Source organism: Balaenoptera ricei, chromosome 9 (assembly GCF_028023285.1).
Source record: "Balaenoptera ricei isolate mBalRic1 chromosome 9, mBalRic1.hap2, whole genome shotgun sequence".
Classification (NCBI taxonomy): domain Eukaryota; kingdom Metazoa; phylum Chordata; class Mammalia; order Artiodactyla; family Balaenopteridae; genus Balaenoptera; species Balaenoptera ricei.
This window is the reverse complement of record NC_082647.1, coordinates 112,323,968-112,350,252: the sequence shown is the minus strand read 5'-3', so window position 1 is coordinate 112,350,252 and position 26,285 is coordinate 112,323,968. Positions and strand designations below refer to the sequence as shown.

At 45.4% G+C, this 26,285-nt stretch overlaps 1 protein-coding gene across 1 annotated transcript in view; it reads right to left on the bottom strand.

Moving 5' to 3' along the window:
• The window catches only part of DDC (dopa decarboxylase), an 81,954-nt gene that overhangs the window by 34,840 nt on the left and 20,829 nt on the right, over positions 1-26,285 (bottom strand). Inside the window, exons 3-6 of the mRNA XM_059932909.1 lie at positions 25,497-25,610; positions 23,278-23,397; positions 9,078-9,212; positions 7,127-7,270 (exon numbers count right to left, since the gene is read on the bottom strand). Of these exons, the coding sequence (XP_059788892.1) occupies positions 7,127-7,270; positions 9,078-9,212; positions 23,278-23,397; positions 25,497-25,610 (513 nt within the window). The remainder of the gene's footprint in view (positions 1-7,126; positions 7,271-9,077; positions 9,213-23,277; positions 23,398-25,496; positions 25,611-26,285) is intronic.

Here is a 26,285-nt window from a genome sequence, read left to right as displayed (position 1 = left end):
TTTATTACAAGCCACAGCGAGTTTGTGGAGGGACAGTCATTCTGACTTCCCAGTTCAAATCTGCCCAACGTACCCGTGCCCTGAGCAGCGGGTCTTTACTTTGAAGGGGCTGCAGCCTCTTCGCGAAATCATGAAGGAGGTGGGCAGGGCTTGTGGGCTCCGAGTGGCTGGTTTGCTTAGGAAAGCCTCCCTTGCCTTTCAGACCTCCGGAAACTGGCTAGACCTCCAGGGTCAGCAAGCTCCCTAAGACATCGAGGCATCAGGGTCTGCAACTCAGGATCGGGCACAGAGTTACGCATGTGCAGAACGATAACCACCAGGCGTTCGTTTCACTGGGAATAAGCAAGCAACACGTCAAAGCTCAAGCTACCCTCCTGCCCGATCCGGGGGGGGCTTCTCTCTGCAGCTTCACAGGCCCTTGACTGCCCCTTTAAGATAACAACCAGCTGCATCTCCTCCTGTATCCTATGATCTTTCCCATCTCTGTGCCTTACGATACTGTGTTCTTTCACAAGACAGGCACGTGCCCGCACGTCCTCCAGGACAGTGGGCTTATGTGTTACCTCTTAGCAAAGGCTTCACTGACGCCCCCTACTAAACTCATCGTACCCTCTACCCCTTGTCCACATGCACAGTCCTCATCAAACAGCACAAAGATCAGGGATACATCTGTCTCCCTCCAGGAACATTTCAGGAGGAAAGGGACCACGCCTCTCCACAGATGCCCAGGGCTGGTACAGGAAGTGCTCTAAGGAAACAGGCACGTTATGCAGGTCAGACTATGGGTTCTGGTGAGCTGCGAAACCCTCTGCTCTGAATCACAGGACTTCGAACACAGCTCACACTGCACCTTGGTGCAAACGACTGTTCCCTTAATGTCTCCACTTTAGCAAATAAGATCCTTGAGGCCCCCAACTTAATCTCAGCACCCACAGGCCCAGTATGTCGAGGGTGTTCATTTGTCAAACAAGTGAGTGACTTAGTGAATTAACGTGGAATTGTTGCCTATTCCATCACGAGAAGCTTTGAAATGCAATCAGTGGAAGTATCTGGCACCTGCTCCTAAGGCCATGAGCTTGTCCCCTTTTGCTTGAGAGCCCACCATGAGGATCATAAAATGTAGTCGATGGAAGTGTAGATGCCTCTTAAAGGACACACACAAAATGTTCCAACAGAGGTCTTGGCCACCCTGAAGAGCTCACAAATGATGCTTATTTCAAAGTCCTCGTAAACACAAAGGCACAGAGTAGCAGCCAAAGTGAAACATGGCACTACCTCTGAAGTCCCACCACAAGATTATGAGAGTGTGGACAAGAATGTCACCTGTCACATCAGTAAACAAAGGATGTTGTGGCCATCAAACCATCAGCACTGCAGCCTCCCCCAGCTGTGCACCCTGAAGGAATTCAGGATGGAGGAAAGCCTAGATAGTTAAGGTGCGTATCAAAGGAATGGTTTCAATGAGCCCAGACTCTTGCATCTTCCCATACATAGAAAAGTGCTAAATTCAAAACCAGATGTTTAAAGTACAGTCTACACAATCTCTTTTAGAAAAATAGAAGAGGAAGGAACCACTTCTCCAGTCTTTTTATGAAGCCAGTATTACCCTAACATCAAAACCAGAACAAGACTATAAAAAAGGAAAACTACAAACCAATATTACTCATGAACAGAGAAGCAAAAATCCTAAAAATATTAGTAACTAGAATACAGCAATATATAAAAGGAATTACACGCTATGAACAAGTGAGATTTATTCCAAGAATGCAAGGCTGGTTTAATATTTGACATTCAATGTAACCCACCTTGCTAACAGACTAAAGAAGAAAACCACATGACCATGTCAATCAATGTAGAAAAATCATCTGACAAAATTCAACACTAATTCATGATAAAAATTTTCAGAACTCTAGGAATAGAGAAAAACTTTCTTAACCTGAAAATGAACACCTACAAAAACCTAAAGATAACATCTTACTTAATAGTGAAAAACTAAATACATTTCACTTAACATTGGGAACAAGGTAAGAATGCCCACTCTCATCACTGCTATACAAATAGTACTGGAAATTCTATCCAGTGCAAAAAGGCAAGAAGAAGAAATAAAAGACATACAGGTCAGAAAGGAAGAAGTAAAACTGTACCTATTTGCATATAGCATGATTATCTAGATAGAAAACCCCCAAGAAATCCATTAAAAAAAAACCCTCCTAGTTTAGCAGGGTTACAGGATAAAAGATCAACATACAAAAATTAATTCTATTTCTACAAGCTACAATAAACACATGGACATGAAAATTAAACATTCAATACCATTTACAGTTGTTCAAAAATAATAATTCTGTAGGTATAAATCTAGCAAAACATGTACAGTCTTATATGATGAAAGAAATTAAAGAAGATTTAAATAAATGGAGAGACATATCATGTTCATGGCTTGAAAGACAACATAGTAAAGATTTTAATTACCGTATAGGGCAAAGGGAAAGTCTCAAGAGAAATTTTAAAAATATTTTTAACTCAATGAAAATACAACTTATCAAAATGTGTGGAATGCAGTGAAAATAATGCTTAGAGGGAAATTTATAGCATTAAAGGCATACATATACTAGAGAAGAAAGGAAATTTTAAATCTATAATGTAAGCTTCCACCTTAGGAAACTAGAAAACAAAGAGCAAATTACATCCAAAGGAACTAAAAGAAAAGAAATAATAAGAATTAGAGTAGACATCAATGAAATTAGGAACAGGAAATCAATAGAGAGAATCAACGAAACCAAATGCTGGTACTTTGAAAAGATCGATAAAATTGATAAACATCTAACTAGGTTAACTAAGAAAAAAGAGAGGACACAAATTACTAATATTAGAAATAAAAGAAGGACCATCACTACTGATCCCATGGATGGTAAAAGGATAGTAAAAGAATATTATGAGTAACTTTATACCCACAAATTTGGAAACCTGAATGAAATGGATCAATTCCTTGAAAGACATAATCTACAAAAACTCACATAAAGAAAAATAGATCCTCCCAATAGGCCTATACCATGGCTTGAACATTTCTGTGCCCCCCTCACCTCCGCAAAACCCTTGAAACCAGAGTTGTTTGTATTAGGAGGCTGGGCCTTTGGCAGATGCTTAGCTCATGAGGGTGGGGCCCTTGAGAACAGGATAGGTGCTTCTGTTAGAGACACCACACAGAGCTCCCTTGCCCCTTCTTCCATATAAGGACATGGCAAGAAGTCAGCCGTCTGCACCCAGGAGAGGGTCCTCACCAGAGCCCACCCTGGCACCCTGATCTCAGACTTCCTTCCTCCAGAACTGTGGGAAATAAATTTCTGTTGTTCATAAGGCACCTAGTCTGTGGTATTTTATTATAGCAGCCTGCACAGACTAAGATGGCCTATATCTATTAAAGAAATAAAGTCAGTAAATTAATAGCCTTCCATAACAGAAAGCAGCAGGCCCAGTTTTGTTCACTGGTAAAATCTACCAAATATTTAAGAAAGGAATTAAGCTAGATATAGAAAACAAACTAGGGCTTCCCCGGTGGTGCAGTGGTTAAGAATCCGCCTGCCAATGCAGGGGACACGGGTTCGATCCCTGGTCCAGGAAGATCCCACATGCCGCGGAGCAACCAAGCCCGTGCGCCACAGCTACTGAGCCTGCGCTCTAGAGCCCACGAGCCACAACGACTGAGCCCACATGCCACAACTACCGAGGCCCACGCGCCTAGAGCCCGTGCTCTGCAACAAGAGAAGCCACCGCAACGAGAAGCCCGTGGCACCGCAACAAAGAGTAGTCCCCACTAGCGGCAACTAGAGAAAGCCCGCGTGCAGCAACGAAGATCCAATGCAGCCAAAAATAAATAAATCAATTAATTAAAAACAAAAAAAAGAAAACAAACTAGTGGTTACCAGCAGGGAGAGGCAAGTGGGGAGGGGCAGGATAGGGGTAGGGGATTAAGAGGTGAAAACTACTATGTATAAAATAGATAAGCAACAAGGATGTATTGTACACAGGGAATTATACCCATTATATGGTAATAAATTTTAATGGAAAATAACCCGTAAAAATGCTGAATCACTATGTTGTACAACTGAAACTAATATAATACTGTAAATCAGCTATATTTCAGTTAAAAAAAAAAAGAAATTAAACAAATTCTCTACAATCTCTTCCAGAAAATTGAAGAAAGGGGAATGTTCCCTAACTCATTCTGTGAGGCCATCCTTACCCTAGTTCCAAAATCAGATAAAGACATTACAAGAAAGAACTGTAGACAAATATCTCATGGATATAGATGTGAAAATTCTCAACAAAATATTAGCAAATTGAATTCAATAATATATAAAAAATAACAACCAGGTGGGATTTGTTCCAGGTATGCATAGCTGATTCAGCATTGAAAATCAATTAATATAACCTATCATATCAAAAGGCTAATCAAGAAAAAAAATCACACAATCATATCAATAGATACAGAAAAAGTATTTAACAAAATCCAGCATCCATTTATAATAAAAAATTCTTAGCGAATTTAGGATTAGAGTGGAATTTCCTCAACTTGATAAAGAACATCTATTAAAAACCTGACAGCATACTTAACAGTGAGAAACTACAGGATTTCCTGATAAGATCAGAAACAAGGCAAAGATACTTGCTTTCACCACTCCTATTCAACAGGATGCTGGGAATTCTAGCTATTACAGTAAGACAAGAAAAGGGACTAAAAGATATACAGATTGGGAGGGAAAAATGAAACTACCTTGGTTTGAAGATGACATGATTGTCTATACAGATATCCTCCCCCCTCCCCCCAAAAAAACCCAAAATCAAAATCAAACCCAAAACCTCCTGAAACTAATAAACAATTATAAGAAGATACAGAATAAAGGATAATATACAAAAGTCAGTTGCTTTCTTATATTCCAGCAATGAAAAATTTGCGTTTGAAATTAAAAACACAATACCATGTACATTAACACCAAACTAGAGATAGGTAGAGAGAGAGAAATGCTTAGGTAAAAATCTAACAAAATATGTGTAAGATCTATATGAGGAAAACTATAAAATTCTGAGGAAAGAAGTAAAAAAAAAATCTAAATAAATGGACAAATATTCCATGTACATGGATAGGAAGATTCAGTATTGTCAAGATTTCGGTACTTCCTAACTTGATCTATAAATTTCCATTCAAAATTCCAGGCAATCACGTTATGGCTATTGACAAACCAAGTCTAAAGTTTATAAAGAGAAGCAAAAGACGCAGAATATCCAACACAATATATATGTATATTTTTTGCCGCGCGGCTTGCGGGATCTTAGTTCCCCAGCCAGGGGTTGAACCAGGCCCTGGGCCCTGGCAGTGAAAGTGCCGAGTTCTAACCACTGGACCACCAGGGAATTCCCTACCCAGCGCAACACTGAGGGAGAAGAACAAAGTCAGAGAACTGACACTACCCAACTTCAAGTCTTACTATAAAGCTACCGCAATTCAAGGCAGTGTAAAATTGGGGAAAGAATAGACAAACAGATCAATGGAACAGAATAAAGAGCCCAGAAATAGACACACACAAATATGATCACCTGATCTTTGACAAAGGAGCAAAGGCAGTTTAATGGGGAGAGGATAGTCTTTTCAACAAATTGTGCTAGAACAACTGGACATCCACATGCAAAAAAAAATGGATTTGGACACAGACATTACACCTTGTACAGAAACCAGAGCAAAATGGATCAGAAACCTAAATGTAAAATGTAAAACTATAAAACTCCTAGAAGATAACATTGGAGAAGATCTAGAACATCTTGGGTTTTGTGATGAGTTTTTAGGTACCAATGACATATTCCATGAAAAAAAAATTGATGAGATGGACTTCATTAAAAATGAAAACTTATTCTTTGTGATAGATACTTCAGAGAATGGAAAGACAGGTCACTGACTTGGAAAAAACATTTGCAAATCATACCTCTTGGTATGATACCTCACTGGTATCCAAAATATATAAAGAAATCTTAAAACTCAACAGTCTGAATCTTGTTGATGTCTCTACAATTATTTGTTTATGCTCCTGATTCCTCTGGGAATTCCTCAAATCAGGATCAGATTGTGTATAAAATCATACCCTCTGTGCCTCTCCCAGCCTACATGTTAGATATTCAATAAATGGCGCTAAATTTGAATTGATCAAAACAATTTTTTGGATAAAAAAGCTTGTCTCAAAGATTAACTCTTAAAAAGTAGTGCAAGTTATTATTACATGGCCCCTAGAGTCTGTTGAACCTAGACTGCTCTACAACTAGGAAATACCCAGATACTGGCAGGTGTGCCTCAGAGCATGGAATCCTGGGTACACAGGAGAATCTGGAAGTTGCTGTGAAGCATCTCCAATGCCTGGCCCCATCCCCAGATGGGTTGGAGCGGGGTCTGGGCATCAGCATTCTTTATAGCTCCCCAGATGACCCCAAAGTGCAGCCAGATGACCTCACGGGGCTAGTGCCACAATCACAGCCTTTCAGCTGCCATCACACCTGACGTCCCAGTCCAGTCACCGGCTGATACCATGACCACACCAGGCATGACAGCTCCCAGCCTCCAGTTGTAACAGCAACTGTTTCTTCCCCACTGGGAAAAGCCCACCCGTGCACAAGAAAACTAGCTGCTATTTGGCTAGTTAGATATTTTAATTATATCCTATTTATTTGTATTTTAATTAGTCACCGCTTGCTTGCAGCACACCTCTCGCAAATGATGCCTCTTAGTATCTACTGAGGACACCAATCTAGGTGGAAAGTGCGTTTTATTTTTAATTCGGCTCACTCGGATGTCCGCCATGTCAAGGGGCCACGCTATGGTGTCATTTTTAACAGGAAGCAGAAGCAAGACTTCTCGGCTTAGCAGCATTCTCCAGGCTGGGCTCTCTGGTGTTACTCATTTCTGAGATTCACACAAATGGAAGGAAAAATAAATGGAGTTTTGCTCCAGCCACCCTCAAGGAGAGGCGGGCTGACCTGAGTACCACCTGGTCTGTGACCACCGCGGCAGCCTGGAAAGTGGCCCTGCCACCACGGACCCACCCCTGCAGGGCCCAGACACCCCTGTGCAGCCACGCGAACTTACGAAGAATGGAATCAGGCCGGCGGCCTTGTCTCTCTCCAGGGCCTCCTGCAGGGCGGAAGCTCGCATGGCAAACTTGCCATCGGAAGGGATCGCTTTTAATTTCACTCCACCAATCAAGCCAGCTCTTTCCACGGAGGAATGTGCCTGCAAGAGAGCGCGGGGGTAGAGTCTGCAGTAGTTCACAGCCCTCCTGCCCCCCGCCTTCCAGCCTGGAGCTGTTTCAGGTCCTGAGGAATCCGCTCCCCAGTTTAATGACTCAGACTCTGAGAGCGAGAAGTGCTCGGCTGTACCGGGGCGTTTGCATCCATTGGTTTGAATTCCAGTGAAGCGGTGAATGCCCATTTGAAAGCATAGTTGGGATAATGACACGTAATGATGTGTCCTTAATAAGGGCACTTAATAAGCTCCGGTTCCTACTCTTTTCCTCTGAGGCTCTAAAATCGTCTGTGAAACGTACGACAATTCTCAGAAGTAGTTCTCCTCGTGGTTTGTGTGTCCTCTTTAACCTCAGGTGAGGAGTGAGGTGGTCAGGTTATTAATTTACAACCAGCACCTTGACCCCGTGCTCCCGGGGGCTAAGGCTCTCCTGAAGTGTAGATTCCATTCGGGAGGAGGTGACAGGTGGCAACCGTCTCAGAAGCCACATCCTTGCTTGCTCCCTCGCTGCCCATTCTGCTTCCCTAACTCCTACAGGATTCCCCGGAGAGCGCCGCTCAATAAATGGTGAACCCCTAAAGCCCCGCATCAGGCCCTGCTCCCAGGGAACCTGCCTGAGAGCTGCAGAAGAATTGCATCCTAGAGCCCATGGCCGTCCAGTGGATGTAAGGAACCCACCTGACTGCCATCACCTAGGATGGTACTAGCCATGCACCATCCTTGGGAGAATCCAGAAGCATCACAAATCACTTCTGTAGGGCGAAATTCCCTCATGGAAACCCTATTGGGAAAGGCTACACCCTAACACTCATAGCAACTTTTCTCAGCCTAGATTCACTGAGAACCTACACGTGCATTTTTTTCAAGTCTCCTCGTGTCTTTCTGGGAAACCAGGGAGATAGAAATAGAAGTGAATAGTTTTCTTCATGTGCAGGGAGCTCTAGTGCCTAGAGTTATAGTACACACAGAGAGAGACAGTACTCCTGATTAAGCATCAAAATATGGGTGTTGTGTTGATTTCCGGCTACATGTATTTATTAACTAGAACAAAGTTGTCACAGTTGAAATGCCTGGCTTAAGAAATTCATTACAAATATTATGTCAGCAGAGCTAAATCAGCTATTCCTTGTGGAATGGAATCCTTCAGTGGTACCATTTTTCGGTGCCCTCTTGACTACACTTTCACTCATGGAGCTACTGCTCAATGCTCTTTCCTCCTGTTCCTTCTCACACAATTCGGTTTTGTTTTTGTTTTTAAGTGGGCTGCTCACTGGAATTGACCATATGCTAGATGCCCCTATTTGCAGAGTTCTCTAAACCTTACAAAGCACCTCTGTATCCTTCACCTTAGTTTAGCCACAAGCTGGCAGAGCAGCAGTATCAGGGGACAGGAGCTTTTGTCCCTGTTTGATGGTTAAAAATAATGGCTCAGAGAACTGACGTGATGAGCCTGAGAACACAGAATTTAAAATAGCAGAGCTGGGATGTGAGCCCAGGTCTCTGAGCCCACGTCCCACATGTGTCTCCACAGCCCTGCTCTGAAGGCAGCCAGATGACCTCAACACGAGCAGGTGCAAGTGGGGTCACGGTGACCTCATGGTACATTTATTTTCGTTTCAACTTGATCTACTAAGTTCCCACCTGCAGCCCACACCTTCTCTTTAGCACAGGTCTCCCTGGGGAACTGCTCTTGGATTGGAAATGATGCTGCACGGCTTGGTTGGGTTTTGACTTGCTACCACACTAACCATTCTGCTCTGTGAGGCTCGATGGGGCTCTGGGCAACCACACCCACCTGGTCAGATGCATAGGCCACCAGCTTCTCCATGATGGTGGCCTGTGTCAGCCCCGGGGAGGCAGCCTGCAGGCATCGTGTCACTTTGGTCCGAGCGGCCAGCAGGGCCACCAGGGTGGCTTCACTGGCACTTCCCTAAATCAAAGAAAAGGTCGAAATGAGCTTCCAAGTGCAGCCAGGGAATCATCTCTAAACTTGGGAGATGCAATTTTGGATCCCCATATTTTCTTAAAAGATGCATCTGAAACTGCCAAGTTCACTCTCCTTTCAACGGGAAAAGGCTGCACACCTGTGACTGCCACTGCAGCTCTTATTATCAATTCAACGTTGCTTTGTCTGTGTTTCATAAGGTAACCTCCAGCATGTCTGAGCGCTCAGCGCGTGCCAGGCGTCACTGGGCCCACTTCACAGGCACTTTCCCACGGACGCCTCCTGGTCCAGCCAGGAGGTGCTGGTCCATTTGCCCCAGAGGAGGAGGAGATGGGGCCCAGGGCACAGCTCTCAGCCCAGCTTTGTGTGCACAGCAACTTGGACAGATAAATCTGTATGTTTCTATAAATGGGATTCCTGTTCTTTGAGACTCAAAAATTGCCTTGCAGGATTTTCCTCAGTCACTAATGGTATGGGCTGAAGTGTGTCCCCCCAGATTTCATACATTGAAGCCCTAACTCCTAGTACCTCAGGACATGACCATATTTGGAGACAAGACCTGTAAAGGGATCACTAAGTTAAAATGAGCTCTTTAGAGGTCCCCTGATCCAGCCTGGCTGATGTCCTTGTAAGAAGAGGAGCTGAGGCCGCACACACACACACACACACGCACACAGGAGAGGCCACATGAGGACACAGGGAGGAGATGCCCGCCTGCCAGCCAAGGGCAGTGGCCTCCGGGAAACCAGCCCTGTTGCTACCTTGACCTCAGACGTCCAGCCTCCGGACTGTGAGACAATCAATGTCTGTTGTTTAAGCCGCCCCGTCTGTGGTTGTTTGTTGTGGTAGCCTTAGCAAGCTAACACAACGAATGTCGACAACTTACTTTGGCAAAGTAGTCAAGAAGGATGCAAAATTGATTCTTCTGAGGGTGAGAGGAGGTGAATGAGAATATGGATTCTGCACCCATCGTGTTAGCCCATCTAATTTGCAAAATAATCCCATTTTTAAATTTTATCATCTTAGGGTGGGAAACCTATGCTCAGAGAGGGTAACTTGCCCCAAATCAGCAGCTAGGGAGTGGCATGGTTAGGAGTGAGCCCACATCTGCCCGGTGGCAACCTCCCCACATTTATAATCAACTTTCCTGTTCCCCCTGCTCATGATCACGGAATTGTAGTAAATCCTGGAAGAAACCAGGAGCTAAACAGTATTACCATTAGAAAGAAAAAATTTTAAAGGTAGAGTTTTGTTGACTATGAGAAGATTTATAAGATTTCGGGGGGGCGGAGTCAAGATGGCGGTGTGGGAAGACACAGAGTTTACGTCTCCCCACAACTAGGGTGGCTGCTGGACGCTGGTGGGGGACCCCGATGCCCAAGGAGATGGGCAGAACCCCCAAGGGAACCAGTAGGACGTGGGGGGACTGAGGGGGGAGGAGAAGTGGAGGCTGGACAGGACCACTGCCCCTGAGGGGTGGCTGAGGTGGGGAGGGGTTCCCATGCCTGGAGGGACCCTCGGGGGGCTCAGATCAGGGGGGAGTGCACCCAGCTTTTTCCCTGCCCAATCGGCCGGGGAAGTCTGCTTGGCTCTTGGACCAGGTCCCACGCCCTCAGAGGTCCCCTCCGGGCTGGATTGGTCCTGGGGACGTAGGAGGGAGGCCAGGAGAGAACAGGAGAGGCAGGTGGGAGGGGCCACCGGGAGGAGAGGGAGAGGAGCCGAGGGCGTTTGCCCCGCCCACTCAGGCTCAAGGAGCCTGCTGAGCTCCCAGGCTGGTCCCCCACCCTCCAAAGCCCCCTCCAGGCCATGTGGGTCCTGGGGGCATAGGAGGGAGGCCAGGGAGATCAGGAGAGGCAGATGGGAGGGGCCCTCCAGGACCAGAGGAGCAGGAGCGGAGGGTGATTGCCATGTCCACTCGAACCAGGAAGCCTGCTGGGCTCCCAGGTGGGGTCCCCCGCCCTCTGAGAGCAGAGGCTGGAGGCAGGCCTGGGCCCCTTCTGTTCTGTTGAGCCTAAGCCCCCATCCCCCCGGCCTTTTCCAGCCCTGTGGGTCCTAAGCATAGGCCCCACCCTCCACAGCCAAGGCCTTTTCCACCTTTTATTCTCTTCTTTTTTTACTACTGTGGTTCTGTTTTACCTTCAGTTGTTGTTTCATCTATATTTTTATTTTTATTTTTTTCTAACATACCTGTTAGTTTCCTAGTCTAATTTTATGTTTTACTTTGTTATCATTCTCCTCTCTCTTTTTTTTTTTTTTGGTCACCCTTGCACAGCTTGTGGGATCTTGGTTCACGAGCCAGGGGTCGGGCTGAAGCTCCTGTGGTGGAAGCTCCTAGTCCAAACCACTGGACTAAAAGAGAACCTCAGACCCCATCAGAGTGCAGTCTCCAAGAGGTTCTCATCTCAGCACCAAGACCCAGCTCTACCCAACAGCCTACAAAATTCAGTGTTGGAAGCCTCAGGCCAAACAACCGGTAAGACAGGAACACAACCCCACTCATAAAAATAAGGAAAAAAAAAATGAGACAGAAAAAAAATATGTCACAGATGAAGGAGCAAGGTAAAAACCTACAAGATCAAAAAAATGAAGATGAAATAGGCAATCTACCTGAAAAAGAATTCAGAGTAATGATAGTAAAGATGATCCAGAATCTCAGAAATAGAATGGAGGCACAGACTGAGAAAATACAAGAAATGTTTAACAAAGATCTAGAAGAACTAAAGAACAAACAAACAGAGATGAACAACACAATAACTGAAATGAAAAAATACACTAGAAGGAATCAATAAAAGAATAACTGAGGCAGAAGAACGAATAAGTGAGCTGGAAGACAAAATGGCGGAAATAACTTCCAAGGAGCAGAATAAAGAAAAAAGAATGAAAAAAATTGAAGACAATCTCAGAGACCTCTTGGACAATACTAAATGCACCAACATTCAAATTATAGAGGTCCCAGAAGAAGAAGAGAAAAAAAAAGGGTCTGAGAAAATATCTGAAGTATTATAGTGGAAAACTTCCCTAACATGGGAAAGGAAATAGTCACCCAAGTTCTGGAAGCACAGAGGGTCCCATACAGGATAAACCCTTGGAGAAACACACAAAGACACATATTAATCAAACTAACAAAAATTAAATTCAAAGAAAAAATAGTAAAAGCAGGAAGGGAAAAACAAAAAATAACACACAAAGGAATCCCTATAAGGTTATCAGCTGATTTTTCAGCAGAAAGTCTGCAGGCCAGAAGGGAGTGGCAGGATATACTTAAAGTGATGAAAGAGAAAAACCTACAACCAAGATTACTGTACCGAGCAAGTATCTCATTCAGATTCGACGGAGAAATCAAAAGCTTTACAGACAAGCAAAAGCTAAGAGAATTCAGCACCACCAAACCAGCTTTACAGCAAATGCTAAAGAAACTTCTCTGGGCAGAAAACACAAGAGAAGAAAAAGACCCACAAAAACAAACCCAAAACAATTAAGAAAATTGTAATAGGAACATACATATCAATAGTAACCTTGAATGTAAATGGATTAAATGCCCCAACCAAAAGACACAGACTGGCTGAATGGATACAAAAACAAGACTATATATGCTGTCTACAAGAGACCCACTTCAGACCTAGGGACACATACAGACTGAAAGTGAAGGGATGGAACAAGATGTTCCATGCAAATGGAAATCAAAAGAAAACTGGAGTAGCAATACTCATATCAGATATAATAGACTTTAAAATGAAGACAGTTACAAGAGATAAGGAAGGACACTACATAATGATCAAGAGATCAATCCAAGAAGATGCTATAACAATTATAAATGTTTATGGACCCAACATAGGAGCACCTCAATACATAAGGCAAATGCTAACAACCATGGAAGGGGAAATCAACAGTAACACAATAATAGTAGGGGACTTTAACACCCCACTTACACCAATGGACAGATCATCCAAACAGAAAATAAATAAGGAAACACAAGCTTTAAATGACACAATAGACCAGATAGATTCAATTGATATTTATAGAACATTGCACATAAAGTGGCAGAATACACGTTCTTCTCAAGTGCACAGGGAACATTCTCCAGAATAGATCACATCTTGGGTCACAAATCAAGCCTCGGAAAATTTAAGAAAATTGAAATCATATCAGTCATCTTTTCTGACCACAGTGCTATGAGATTGGAAATTGATCACAAGAAAAAAAATTGTAAAAACCACAAATACATGGAAGCCAAACAGTGTGCTACTAAGTAACTGAGAGATCACTGAAGAAATCAAAGAAGAAATTAAAAATACTTAGAAACAAATGACAATGAAAACACAAGGACCCAAAACCTATGGGACGCAGCAAAAGCAGTTCTAAGAGACAAGTTTATATCAATTCAATCTCACCTCTAGAAACAAGAAAACTCGCAAATAAACAACCTCTAGTTGCTTTAGGTGTAGGGTCTACACCTAAAGCAACTAGAGAAAGAAGCACAAAGAAAACCCAAAGTCAGTAGAAGGAAAGAAATCATAAAGATCAGAGCAGAAGTAAATGAAATAGAAACGAAGAAAACAATAGCAAAGATCAATAAAACTAAAAGCTGGTTCTTTGGGAAGATAAACAAAATTGATAAACCCTTAGCCAGACTCATCAAGAAAAAAAGGGAGATGACACAAATCAATAAAAGTAGAAATGAAAAAGGAGAAATCACAACTGACACTGCAGAAATACAAAGGATTATAAGAGACTACTACAAACAACTATATGTCTATAAAATGGACAACCACAAAGAAATGCACAAATTCTTGGAAAGGTACAATTTTCCAAGACTGAACCAGGAAGAATTAGAAAATATAAACAGATCTATCACAAGTAATGAAATTAAAACTGTAATTAAAAATATTCCAACAAACAAAAGTCCAGGACGAGATGGCTTCACAGGCAAATTCTATCAAATATTTAGAGAGGAGCTAACACAGATCCTTCTCAAGCTCTTTCCAAAAATTGCAGAGGGGGGAACACTCCCAAATTCATTCTATGATGCCACAATCACCCTGATACCAAAACCAGAAAAATATATCACAAAAAAAGAAAATTATAGACCAATATCACTGATGAAGAAAGATGCGAAAACACTGAACAAAATATCAGCAAACAGAATCCAACAACGTATTAAAAGGATCACACACCATGATCAAGTGGGATTTATCGCAGAGACGCAAGGATTCTTCAGTATATGCAAATCAATCAGTGTGATACACCATATTAACAAAGTAAGGAATAAAAACCATATGATCATCTCAATAGATGCAGAAAAAGCTTTCGACAAAATTCAACACCCATTTATGAAAAAAACTCTCCAGAAAATGGGCATAAAGGGAACATAGCTCAACATAATAAAGGCCATATATGACAAACCCACAGCCAACATCATACTCATGGTGAAAAGTTGAAAGTATTTCCACTAAGATCAGGAACAAGACAAGGATGTCCACTCTAACCACTCTTATTCAACATAGTTTTGCAAGTCCTAACCACAGCAATCAGAGAAGAAAAAGAAATAAAAGGAATACAAATTGGAAAAGAAGAAGTAAAACTGTCACTGTTTGCAGATGACATGATACTATACATAGGCAATCCTAAAGATGCCACCAGAAAACACCTAGAACTAACCAATGAATTTGGTAAGGTTGCAGGATACAAAATTAATGCACAGAAATCTCTGGCATTCCTATAACAACTAACAATGACAAATCTGAAAGAGAAATTAAGGAAACACTCCCATTTACCATTGCAACAAAAAGAATAAAATACCCAGGAATAAACCTACCTAAGGAGGCAAAAGACTTGTACTCAGAAAACTATAAAACATCGATGAAAGAAATCAAAGATGACATAAACAGATGGAGAAATATACCATGCTCTTGGATTGGAAGAATCAGTATTGTGAAAATGACTATACTACCCAAAGCAATCTACAGATTCAGTGCAATCCCTATCAAACTACCAGTGGCATTCTTCACAGAATTAGAACAAAAATTTTACAATTTGTATGGAAACACAATAGACCCCAAATAGCCAAAGCAATATTGAGAAAGAAAGACAGAGCTGGAGGAATCAGGCTCCCCGACTTCAAACTATACTACAAACGTACAATAATCAAGACAGTATGGTACTGGCACAAAAACAGAACTATAGATCAATGGTACAGGATAAAAAGCCCAGAGATAAACCCACACACATATGGTCACCCAATTTATGACAAAGGAGGCAAGAACATACAATGGAGAAAAGACAGCTTCTTTAATAAGTGGTGCTCGGAAAACTGGACAGCTACATGTAAAAAAATGAAATTAGAACACTACCTAACACCATACACAAAAATAAATTCAAAATGGATTAAAGACCTAAATGTAAGACGAGACACTATAAAACTCTTAGAGGAAAACATAGGAAAAACACTCTGACATAAACCACAGCAAGATCTTTTTTGACCCACCTCTTAGAGTAATGGAAATAAAAACAAAAATAAACAAATGTGACCTAATTAAACTTAAAAGCTTTTGCACAGCAAAGATAACCATAAACAAGATGAAAAGACAACCCTCAGAATGGGAGAAAATATCTTCAAATGAAAAAATGGAGAGAGGATTAATCTCCAAAATATATAAACAGTTCATGCAGCTCAATATTAAAAAAAGCTAACAACCCAATCCAAAAATGGGCAGAAGACCTAAATAGACATTTCTCCAAAGAAGATATACAGATTGCCAACAAACACATGAAAGGATGCTCAACATCACTAATCATTAGAGAAATGCAAGTCAAAAGTACAATGAGGTATCACCTCACACAGGTCAGAATGGCCATTATCAAAAAATCTACAAACGGTAAATGCTGGAGAGGGTGTGGAGAAAAGGGAACCCTTTTGCATTGTTGGTGGGAATGTAAATTGATACAATCACTATGGAGAACAGTATGGAGGTTCCTTAAAAAACTAAAAATAGAACTACCATATGACCCAGCAATACCACTACTGGGCATACACCCTGAGGAAACCATAATTCAAAAAGAGTCATGTACCACAATGTTCATTGCAGCACTATTTACAATAGCCAGGTCATGGAAGCAACCTAAGTGTCCATCGACAGATGAATGGATACAGAAGATGTGGCACATATATACAATGGAATATTACTCAGCCATAAAAAGGAACGAAATTGAGTTTTTTGTAGTGAGGTGGATGGACCTAGGTTCTGTCATACAGAGTGAAGTAAGTCAGAAAGAGAAAAACAAATACCGAATGCTAACACATATATATGGAATCTAAAAAGAAAAAAATAGTACTGATGAACCTAGTGGCAGGGCAGGAATAAAGATGTAGACATAGAGAATGGACTTGAGGACACGGCTGCGGGGAGAGACGGAAGCTGAGGTGAAGTGAGAGTAGCATCGACATACATACACTACCGAATATAAAATAGCTAGTGGGAAGCAACCACATAGCACAGAGAGATCAGCTCGGTGCTTTGCGATGACCTAGAGGGGTGGGATAGGGAGGATGGAGGGAGGCTCAAGAGGGAGGGGATATGGGGACATATGCATGCATATGGCTGATTCACTTTGTTGTACAACAGAAACTAACACAGTGTTGTGAAGCAATTATACTCCAATAAAGATCTATTAAAAAAAAGATTTTAGAGTTTTACAGAGAAATATACAATAAAATAAAGAGGTTAACCTCTCTTGGTAATATTTTCTCCCCCTTTCATTGATCCTGATTTCCTATTATTTATTTATTTATTTATTTGTACTGTTTTGATGATTTTACTTTTTCTTTTAAGCCAACTTATATCCTTCAGGAAGATAAAGACATTCACTCACAGTTCTGTACAGCTGTGTAGCTCTAATGCATGAGCTCATATATACACATATGTAGTCTTCTCAATTCAGCCTCTAAAATAGGTTTTACATTTTCTTCAGGTCGCATTTTCACTGGTAATGATTTAGATACGGATTTAGATCGTGCAGTTTTAGATCCAGTTAAAGAAACAGCTGGCAAAGCTAAAGCAGCTATGGCAGGAGATCCGAGCTCCCCGAGGGCAGGCACTGGACCTCCCACATCCCCCTGCGTGGTTGCTTTCCTCCTGTGTCCCCATCTTGTGTGTCAGGGCCTATCCACTGTCTCCTTCATTCTCCCTGGACGTGGGACGTGCAAAGCTCATTGAAAGGCATGGCTCCCGGGAGGGGAATCCTCGACACCCCCCCCCCCACCGACTCCTGTGTGAGTGCAGCTCCCCCTCAATGCCACCCTCTGTCTGAAGGCTTGGATCTCTCATCACCCCCCCAGTGTCCATGCTCCTTTGAACCACACTCTAAGGAAAGGCTTGGATCTCCACGGCAGTTCATTGTGGGTTTTCCTCTGGGCTCTGTCCATGTCTTGAAAGAAAACTCCCCTTCTCCAGGCAACAAAAAGTGCTTTTTCAAAAAAATGCCCAATGATCACTTATATGTGGAATCCAAAAAAAGAGGGTACAAATGAACTTACTTACAAAACAGAAATAGAGTCACAGAGGTAGAAAACAAACTTATGGTTACAAGGCGGGGGAAGGGAGGGAGGGATAAACTGGGAGATTGGGATTGACACATACACACTAGTATACATAAAATAGATAACTAATAAGGACCTACTGTAAATAAACTCTACTCAGTACTCTGTGATAACGTATATGGGAAAAGAATCTAAAAAAGAGTGGATATAGGTGTATGTATAACTGATTCACTTTGCTGTACAGCAGAAACTACCATAACAGTGTAAATCAACTATACTCCAATAAAAATTTAAAAATAAAAAAAAGAGTAAAGAAAATGTGATATATATATATATATATATACATACATATATATATATATATATATATATATATATATATATATATATATATATTCATATATATTTTTCAGCCTTAACAAAAAAAGAGGAAAACTTGTCATGGATAAACCTGGAACATGAATAAACCTAGAGGGAATTATGCTAAGTGAAATAAGCTAGACAGAGCAAAACAAATACCGCATGGTATCACATATATGTGGAATTTAAAAATATTAAAAAAAAAATATTAACAGGGATAATTATAGCTGAAAGGGTCATTACACACTTCTAAAGGAAGTTTCACTAAATATAGTCAGCATTAAGGAGATGTGTTGACAAGAAGAATTGAAAATAAAACTCGAAACAAACAAAGAAAAAATTGCCCAGTGAAATAACTGTCAGCCAGGCACCCATAAGTGTCATGGCTCGGGGCGGCCAGTGTGGCTTGGTGACCGGGACAGGAGAATGAGCGGGTCTCCAGGCCTCTGCTGGAAGCAGATCTGGGCCGAGGTAGGAGCAGAGCAGTAATGATACCTTTGCTTTCCTGCCTCAGACAAAGGTTGCCATGGCAAAGCCGCTAAGAGGCAGAAAGAAATGCGGTGAGCGCGGCCGCTCGGCTGTGAATGCTGGGAGCAGAAATGTCCTTTCATCTTCTGGGTTTTCAAGTGTCACCCCATACACGGCGGGAAATGGGCTTTTCTTCCAAGAGAGCTTTCAAACCCAATTAAGAGACCATTTTCATGGCCCCGTTTGTCCAGATCAAAGGATGATTTGCCGTTTGATGCAGACGCCCGTCACGGTGCCGACGCCCAGCAGCTGTGATTATGCCTCTGAGGGTCCCCCCACCCCCCGCCCTCCGCATCCCCCCATCCAGGCCCCCCGGCTGTCAACAGGCTCAGGCGCTCCAGGACCTCGCAAATTACAGACAATCAGCCTTGTCAGTGGGAAGGGCGGGATTCCTGCCTCATACTGGGTGGGTGGGCTCCAAGGGGGATTGAACTGAATCCTGGGCTGAGTGATGTCAGAATTATTCCTATAACCAAATGCCGGGGCTTCTGCTGTTTCTGGAAAATTGGATTGTCTTTCAAAGAAAAGATAATTTAAAGATGGAGCCCATGGCAGCATGCCCACCTCTGCACACTCACCCAAGCAAAGGGTCAGGGACAGGCTGGTGGAACACTCGTGGGTCCAGCTCACATGTGCACCAGCCTTGCCTCTAAATAGCTCGTGCCCTTGGGTCCCACGCGTGACGTTCCTGGGCCTCGGTTTCCTCATCTATGAAAAAGGTTGTTGATAATCCAATCAAGCCTGATAAATATTTGGAGGTTGAAAAATGAGCACATTTCTTGTGCATTAAACACAAGAAATAAAGCTAAAACACAGCCTAGCTCAGAGTGGGTGTGCAATACAAAGTAGCTATTATTAGAATACACACACCTTGATTGACGGGGTAGTTGTTAAGATTTTTGAGAGGTATCAAACTAGAGGAATCAGCTTGGGCTGCTGAAAAGAATTGAATGTGAAATTATTGTAGTTATAATCTCCAGTGACCCAGAAAAACTTTTTTTTTTGTTTGGTTTTGATTTTTGGTGGAGCATGTGTGGTGAATATGGACTCAACCAGGGGAGCCCCAGCAGAAAGCTGAGGAACTTCTTAGGAGATCGTTAACCTTCATCCTAAAGGGTGTCCTTTGAAATATGATGTGTAAGAGTGAAAGATGTGACACAATATATATACTGTATCTCCTATTTATATAAATTGTGACACATCATAGAAAATCATGCACTAATAATATTCTCAAAGACTATTTAAACAATGGGAAATGCTCACAATAAAATAGTAAGCAAAACACCACACAGAAAATCTGTATGATGTGTTGCATTATCACAGTTTTGTTTATATTATGTACACATATATGTACACACACACACACACAAACACATAGGTATTAAAATAACACTGGGAGGAAGCTGCCTCTAAATGTTTCTGCATCTCTTCCACTTTTCTAATGGATGTCTAGTTTTCATAGGTAGGAAGGGGATGATACTTTTGAGTGGAATAACGGAACCAAAATTGACATCGAAGGCAATCAATTGGCAGTGTGGAAAATGGAGATGATGATGTAGAAAAAACCATGAGAAAGTCCCCAAAAAATACATAAGAGAAAATGACAAAAAAGAAAATGACAAAAGAAAGCTAGAAATTATGGAAGAGGTACCCAATCCGTGAAAAATGGAAGTTCCTGAAAAACAGAGTGAAGTGGCCCAGAGGCAATGACTAAAATATCCCCAGGTGAGGGAAAAGCTGAGTCTCGGATTAACAGGGCTTCCCAGATACTGGGGGCTTGGGTCAAGATGAACAGCACAAATGGAAAAAGTAGATCTTGGTAAAATGCGTGGAATTACAAAGAAAAAGTAAGTTTACTGCAAGGGTCCAGGTTGTCGTGAACTATCCAGATCACCCCCAGGCCTGGAACTGAGTCGAACAGAATTCAACACCAAGGCCCCCGTCACAGCCCCTCTCTTGCTCTTACTATGGCCACCTCCTGTTCTGTCCACAGCCGGGCTCTGCTCTCCATTGGCAGCGGAGCCCCAGAGCATCAGGACCCATGTGCTGGGGACTGGAACCCCTCCCCACTGTGAGGTGAGATGCAGCTGACTGACGGGGGGTGGGTGCGGGGGTGTGGAGGGGGGCCACGTACAGCAGTCCCCTCCCTAAACCTGGAAGCAGCGGAGAACTCAAATCTTTGTGTGTGGTTTTTCCAAGGTTGCCCAGGCTGCATCACCTCTGACCAGCGGAAAACCGTCCAGGGTGGCTGAAATGTTTGCAGTTGTGAGAAAAATCATTGTTGCCGCTACGTCTGGGTCCCGTTCACAGCATCGTATGGAAACTTTGCTTACCCATGGCTAATGCTTCATTTTCATCAGCCCCACTCAGAATCGCTGATGGAGGAGGGAAAGTGCTGTAACCAAAGAGGTGAGGTAGGAGGGGACAGAGGGAGTGGGGCTGATTCATATGAGGTGACACAGCAGTTACCCTCTTATCAGTCCTCCTAATAAACAGATCGGTGACGCTCTCAAGCATAATCATTATGCAGGAGCATCTGTGACTGATCTCCCCAGCCCGACCTGGAGCCATGATGTGATTTATCTCCACTCTGGCAGAAACCACCGGGCCCCAATCGATCTGACAGAGGGAGAATTCTTCTCCAGCTTCAGCGGGGACCATGCCGCAGGCCCATTTGCCCTGTTTTTCCTAGAGAATCTGCCAATATCATCATCATAAACATCTTCACAACCATCCTAATCCTGGGAGCATTCCATAATCCCTACATGCCAGAATGATACACAGCCAACTTCACTATCAAAACCTTTCTCCTGACCATCGCTTTTATGAATCCGAGCACGCTAGCCAGGACTCCAGCTGAACCAACCTATGTCATATCCCTTACGAAAAACCTGTCTACCACTAACACCTGCCCTATGCTGACGTGTCACTACCCATCATCGGGGATCCCACCATAAACATAAGAAAGAGGTCTGACAAAAGATTTACTTTGAGAGAGTAAATAGGCCGTGGGTCACAGAGAACTCAGCCATGGGTCACAGCACAGGGCTTATTTATCAAAGTGCGTGTCAGCATCTCTGCATCAGAATCACCTGACATGCAGGTTAGAATGCTAATTCCTGGGCCCGCCTAAGACTTGTTGAATCTGAATCTGTTGGGGTAGAGGAAGACTCTCTCCCTGACCCTGAGCCGTACTGGCTGTGTTTGGGAGAATAAGGCCTCCCAAAGATGTCATGCTTTCATCCTGGAAGCTGTGACTCTCTACCTTACAAGGAAGAGGGACCTTGCCAATGTGATTAACTTAAGAACCTTGACAGGAGGGGAGGGGGGATTATCTTGGATTATCTGCATGGACCTGATCTAATCTCATGCATCCTGAAACATGAAGAACCTTTCTCATCTGTGGTCAGAGGGAGAGGTGGCCATGAAAGAAGGGTCAGAGAGATGGAACACAGCCACCTTGAAGACGGAGGAGGTGCCATGGCCCAGGAATGCGGGAAACTTCTAGAAACTAGAAAAGGCAAGGACAGAACCTCCAAGCTGTCAACCCTGATTGTAGCCCAGTAAGATCCACATCAGGCTCCCGACCTGCAGAACTGTTAAGATAATAGGTTTGTCAGAAAATTAACACATAGGAGTTTAAAAACCCTGGTCGGTTGAGCAGCCTCGGGCCTGGAGGCTGGTGCTCGCATCCTGTCAAATTTGGTCACTCCAGCAGGTGACCTCACACTGAGGCATCCGGACCTCAGTTCTCATCGTTGAGTGGACAGAATCACAACTGCCGTGACAGATTCTCAGAGAGAAGACGGTGTCTGAAAAAGGAAATTCCTTTTTCTCAAAAGTAAAGGTTGCTTTCCCTGGGAGGGTGGTGGGTTTAGAAGCATCCCTCGTCCCTGCTGGAAAAGAAGAAAGCCAAGAAGTTCAAGTTTTCTTAGTGGCATTTGCGCCGCAGATGCTCCACTGTGACTGTCATTGTACGTGTCCTATCCCCTGATGGGCCCTCTGGCACGTAGTCGCGCTCAAAGGTACGTGTCAGGTGAAGAATGAATTAAATCAGCGCATAGAAAAGGCAGCATCTTTAGGTGAACGGTGGGTTCCCATAGGTGCAGCCATTTCTAGTAGCCTCTGCAGCAGGTGGTCACAGCTGCCACTGAGGATGGCCCTGAGTGGTGGTCACACGGGTGTAGGCTCAGACCCTGGCTCTAGAACTTACCAGCTGGGAACCGATGGGCAAGTTCCCTGACTGCTCTGAGCCTTAGTTTCCTCACCTGTAAAATGGGAATCTTAATACGGCCCCTAATCATAGCGTTGTGAGAATTAAGTGAGTTCAGGCCTGGGAAGTGCTCCAGCACATTGGCGGGCAATGGGGAACCACGCAAACCTCCACGGTTGTTTTTATTGCTATGCACCAGCCAAGCGATGGCCACTATTCTGCCCACCCTAAAGAGGGGTCTGGCTCGGGGATCCAAATCCAGATCCAGAGCTTTCCTGAGGCTCAGCTCTGCTTATTCTCCAGAAGAAACACGAGGACACAGGAAGCTCAAGGGGCTCTTGCCCACCTGCTGCTGTCCGCCTTCTGGGAGCCCACGCACCCCGGGGGTGGGACCCCCGCCCTCTGTGCCTTACCTGGATCACCCCGCCCCCTTCTCCAGCTTCTCCAGCCAAGAACACCCCGGGCAGCTGCAGCATCTTCCCCAGCCAATCCATCATCACTGTTTCCAGCTCTGTGCACGCCGGGCTGGCGGCCTGTGGGCGGGAGGTGAGGGTGAGCCGTAGGCTGGCCGCCCTCAGCTTCCCGCCAGCTTGGGGTCCAGCGGAGTGACAAACAGGTAGGCTTCCTTACTCCCCTCCCTTTGATGGATCGATTTAGCAAAAAGCTCTCAACATTTTCAAAAGGCCTATCCCTGGGTGGGAACCCCTTTGAAGGTGGGCTCTCCCATCACAGGTTTCCTGGAGCAGCAGCGGCAGAGGCTGGACTCCTCCCCCCAGCAACCCCAAGGCATCACCGAGGACCACGGGGGGGACTTAGTGCTGAGAGCGGCACAGATGACCTTCTGCTCCACCCCCCGACCCCGGCACCTGGAGAAGCATGGAAGGAGCCACAATCCCCGGGGCCCAGGTCGGCCGCTGGAAGTACAAGGTCACTGCCTGCAGGGGTTTGCATGTCTCTACATGCCCCACCCGTAGGCACGGGTCCCTGGTGACGTCACCTCTGACTCTGACATCACCCCACGCTTCTCCAACAGAAACCTCTAGGGGCTGGGGCCATAGCAAGGGCCCAGGTCTTGCTGAAAATCTTCCGCTGAATCCCACCCAGACTAAAATCTCCCAATCCAAGACGCTGTTCAAATGCCCCCAGAAAGTGTCACACATGCTCTTTGACGGTGACTCGGGGAGGATGGTTGGGCAGGAGGGCACTGACCATCGCGATGACCTGCTCCCCAGCCGCACTGGGCGCCCACAGGGAGCTCACTCAGCCATCTGTTTACAGAAGGAGCCAGAAAGGCTCACTGGTGGACCCTGGTCTGCAGCCCCAGTGGGAGGAGTGAGATGGGCTGCGTCGAGGAGGTGCAGCCCCGGGAGACCCCTCAGGTCTCTGATCCTGCCTCCCACGCTCTGGGGATGGCTCTCCTTGCGCTCGGGCGGGGGCGGGTTGGCCCCAGACTCCGCCTGAGGGTGGACGGACCTCCCCGTCCATGTGGGTCTCGCTGTGGTGGTCCGAGTGCTCTCCAGCTCCCCATGCACTGCTGGTCAGCCCCACCTGGAGGGTCCCACTCCATCCTGGCCGAGCCCGGCTCCAGGCACGGGGGCCTTCCTCGCTGTCCAGAACCCGGGGCTCGGCCAGCGCACCTTAGAGACAGCAAGGGAGCCCTCCAAGGCCCCAGACCATCAGACTGTCCTCGGGAAGAACAGACATAGTTGGAAAGATGCTATCATCACCCTGGATGGCTCTGGAGGGGCAGAGCTGAGTGGAATCTGCTGTGGTGTCTAATGTAAGGAATGTCCTTTAGGGGAGGGTGTGCTCAGCCCAGACAAAGGAAGGTCCCCGAGGCCACACAGGGCGGCCCCAGGCTGCTCTCCGCTGAGAACTGCAGCAGGACCCAGGGGTGACCCTCCAACCCTGCTCCTTGGGGCGCCGAGGCCCACTCCGTCAGCAGCTGCAGACCCCAGGCTAAAGAGGAGCAGTGGGGGGTGGAGGTGGGGAACTGGGGGCAGGGGCAGCGGGCAACTCTGCTCATGCGTTCAGGAACCCACATCTCCTGCAGGCCTCAGGCAGGAGTCATGAGTCTGCTTGGCCCCAAGGCACAAGCAAGTAGGCAGGCACTCTGGACCCAAAAGGCCAAGAGCAGACCCTGGCCTGGGGAGAAGTCCCAGGGTGTGGGCAGCCCTGGGGTCCCGGGCACAGTCAGCAAGCAGCCCTCCTTCCGAGCGCTCTGTATTTGGGAAGGCAGGACTCTTTCCCGTTATGCTGGGCTGGGGTCTCTCTCAGGACGGCAGGCGTGGCCGAGAACAGAGGGGATGGGACGAGGGCAGAAGTGTTTCTCAAACTGCAGATTGTACAGAGATCCCTGTTTTGCTTGGGAGACATACTGGGGCTGCAGAAGCTCCAGGGCCGTGGCTGCGGTTTGAATGCAAGCCAAGTACCTCTAAACACACCGCTGTGCAGAACCGGCTTTTGCATGTGGACATCACTCCGCCTCTGTTTCCCCGAATGCCCTCATGAGGTCCCCCCTCCAGGGCTGAGCCCACCTCCCTCCTGCAGGGGCACCGCCACCTGCTCGCCGGCTGAGTCCTGGCTCCACGTCCCCGTGCAGGACCCCCAGGGCGCCCCTGCCGACACTCACCCAGGAGAAGCCGATGCAGCCGATAGCCCCACACAGCATGTCCGCGAGCATGGCCGGGTACGAGCTGGCCGTGGGGAAGTAGGCGAAGAAGTACGGGCTGTGCCAGTGGGTCACCTGTATGGGACATGGCGGTCACTCGGGGCCAGGGAGGCCGGCCCCGCGGGCAGGGGACCCAGGGCGCTGGGTTTGCCATGGCCAACCAAGTCTCTCAGAACAACCCTGCTTTAAATCCTGGCCAGGAGCACGTGTCAGTGAGGGGGCTGCCCCGAGGCCCCATCTCTTCCTGTTACGAGATTGTTTTTCCTGAAAGTACTCCAAAAAATAGTCTATATCAAAAAAAAAAAAAAAAAAGAGGCCTGATTTTTGAGGTTTCTTTAGCCGCCTTACTGCTGCCCCCTCACTCTCCCGTACAATCCCTTCCCTGCTAATGGAGCAAAGCTTCTGGGTTCCACAGTCTCCCTGTGCCCCCCGTCACAGTCTGTAGTGTGTGTCCCCAAATTCCTGTGTTGAAGCCCTAACCCTGTGCGATGTCCCCGGGGCTGGGGCCTTTGGGAGGTGATGGGTAGGATGAGACGGTGAGGGTGGGCCCCCCTAACCTCACCCCCGCAGGGAGGAGAGGCCAGGATGAGAAGCCCCCAGGAGGGGAATCTGCAGGAACCCTGACCTGGGACGCCCAGCCTCAGCCCCGTGAGAAGTGGACGCGCTGTCCGAGATGCTAGGGGTGGTGTTTGCAGCTGCAGAAGAGCCAGGACAGCCCGGGGCCTGACATTTAACCACCCTCCTGGGAGG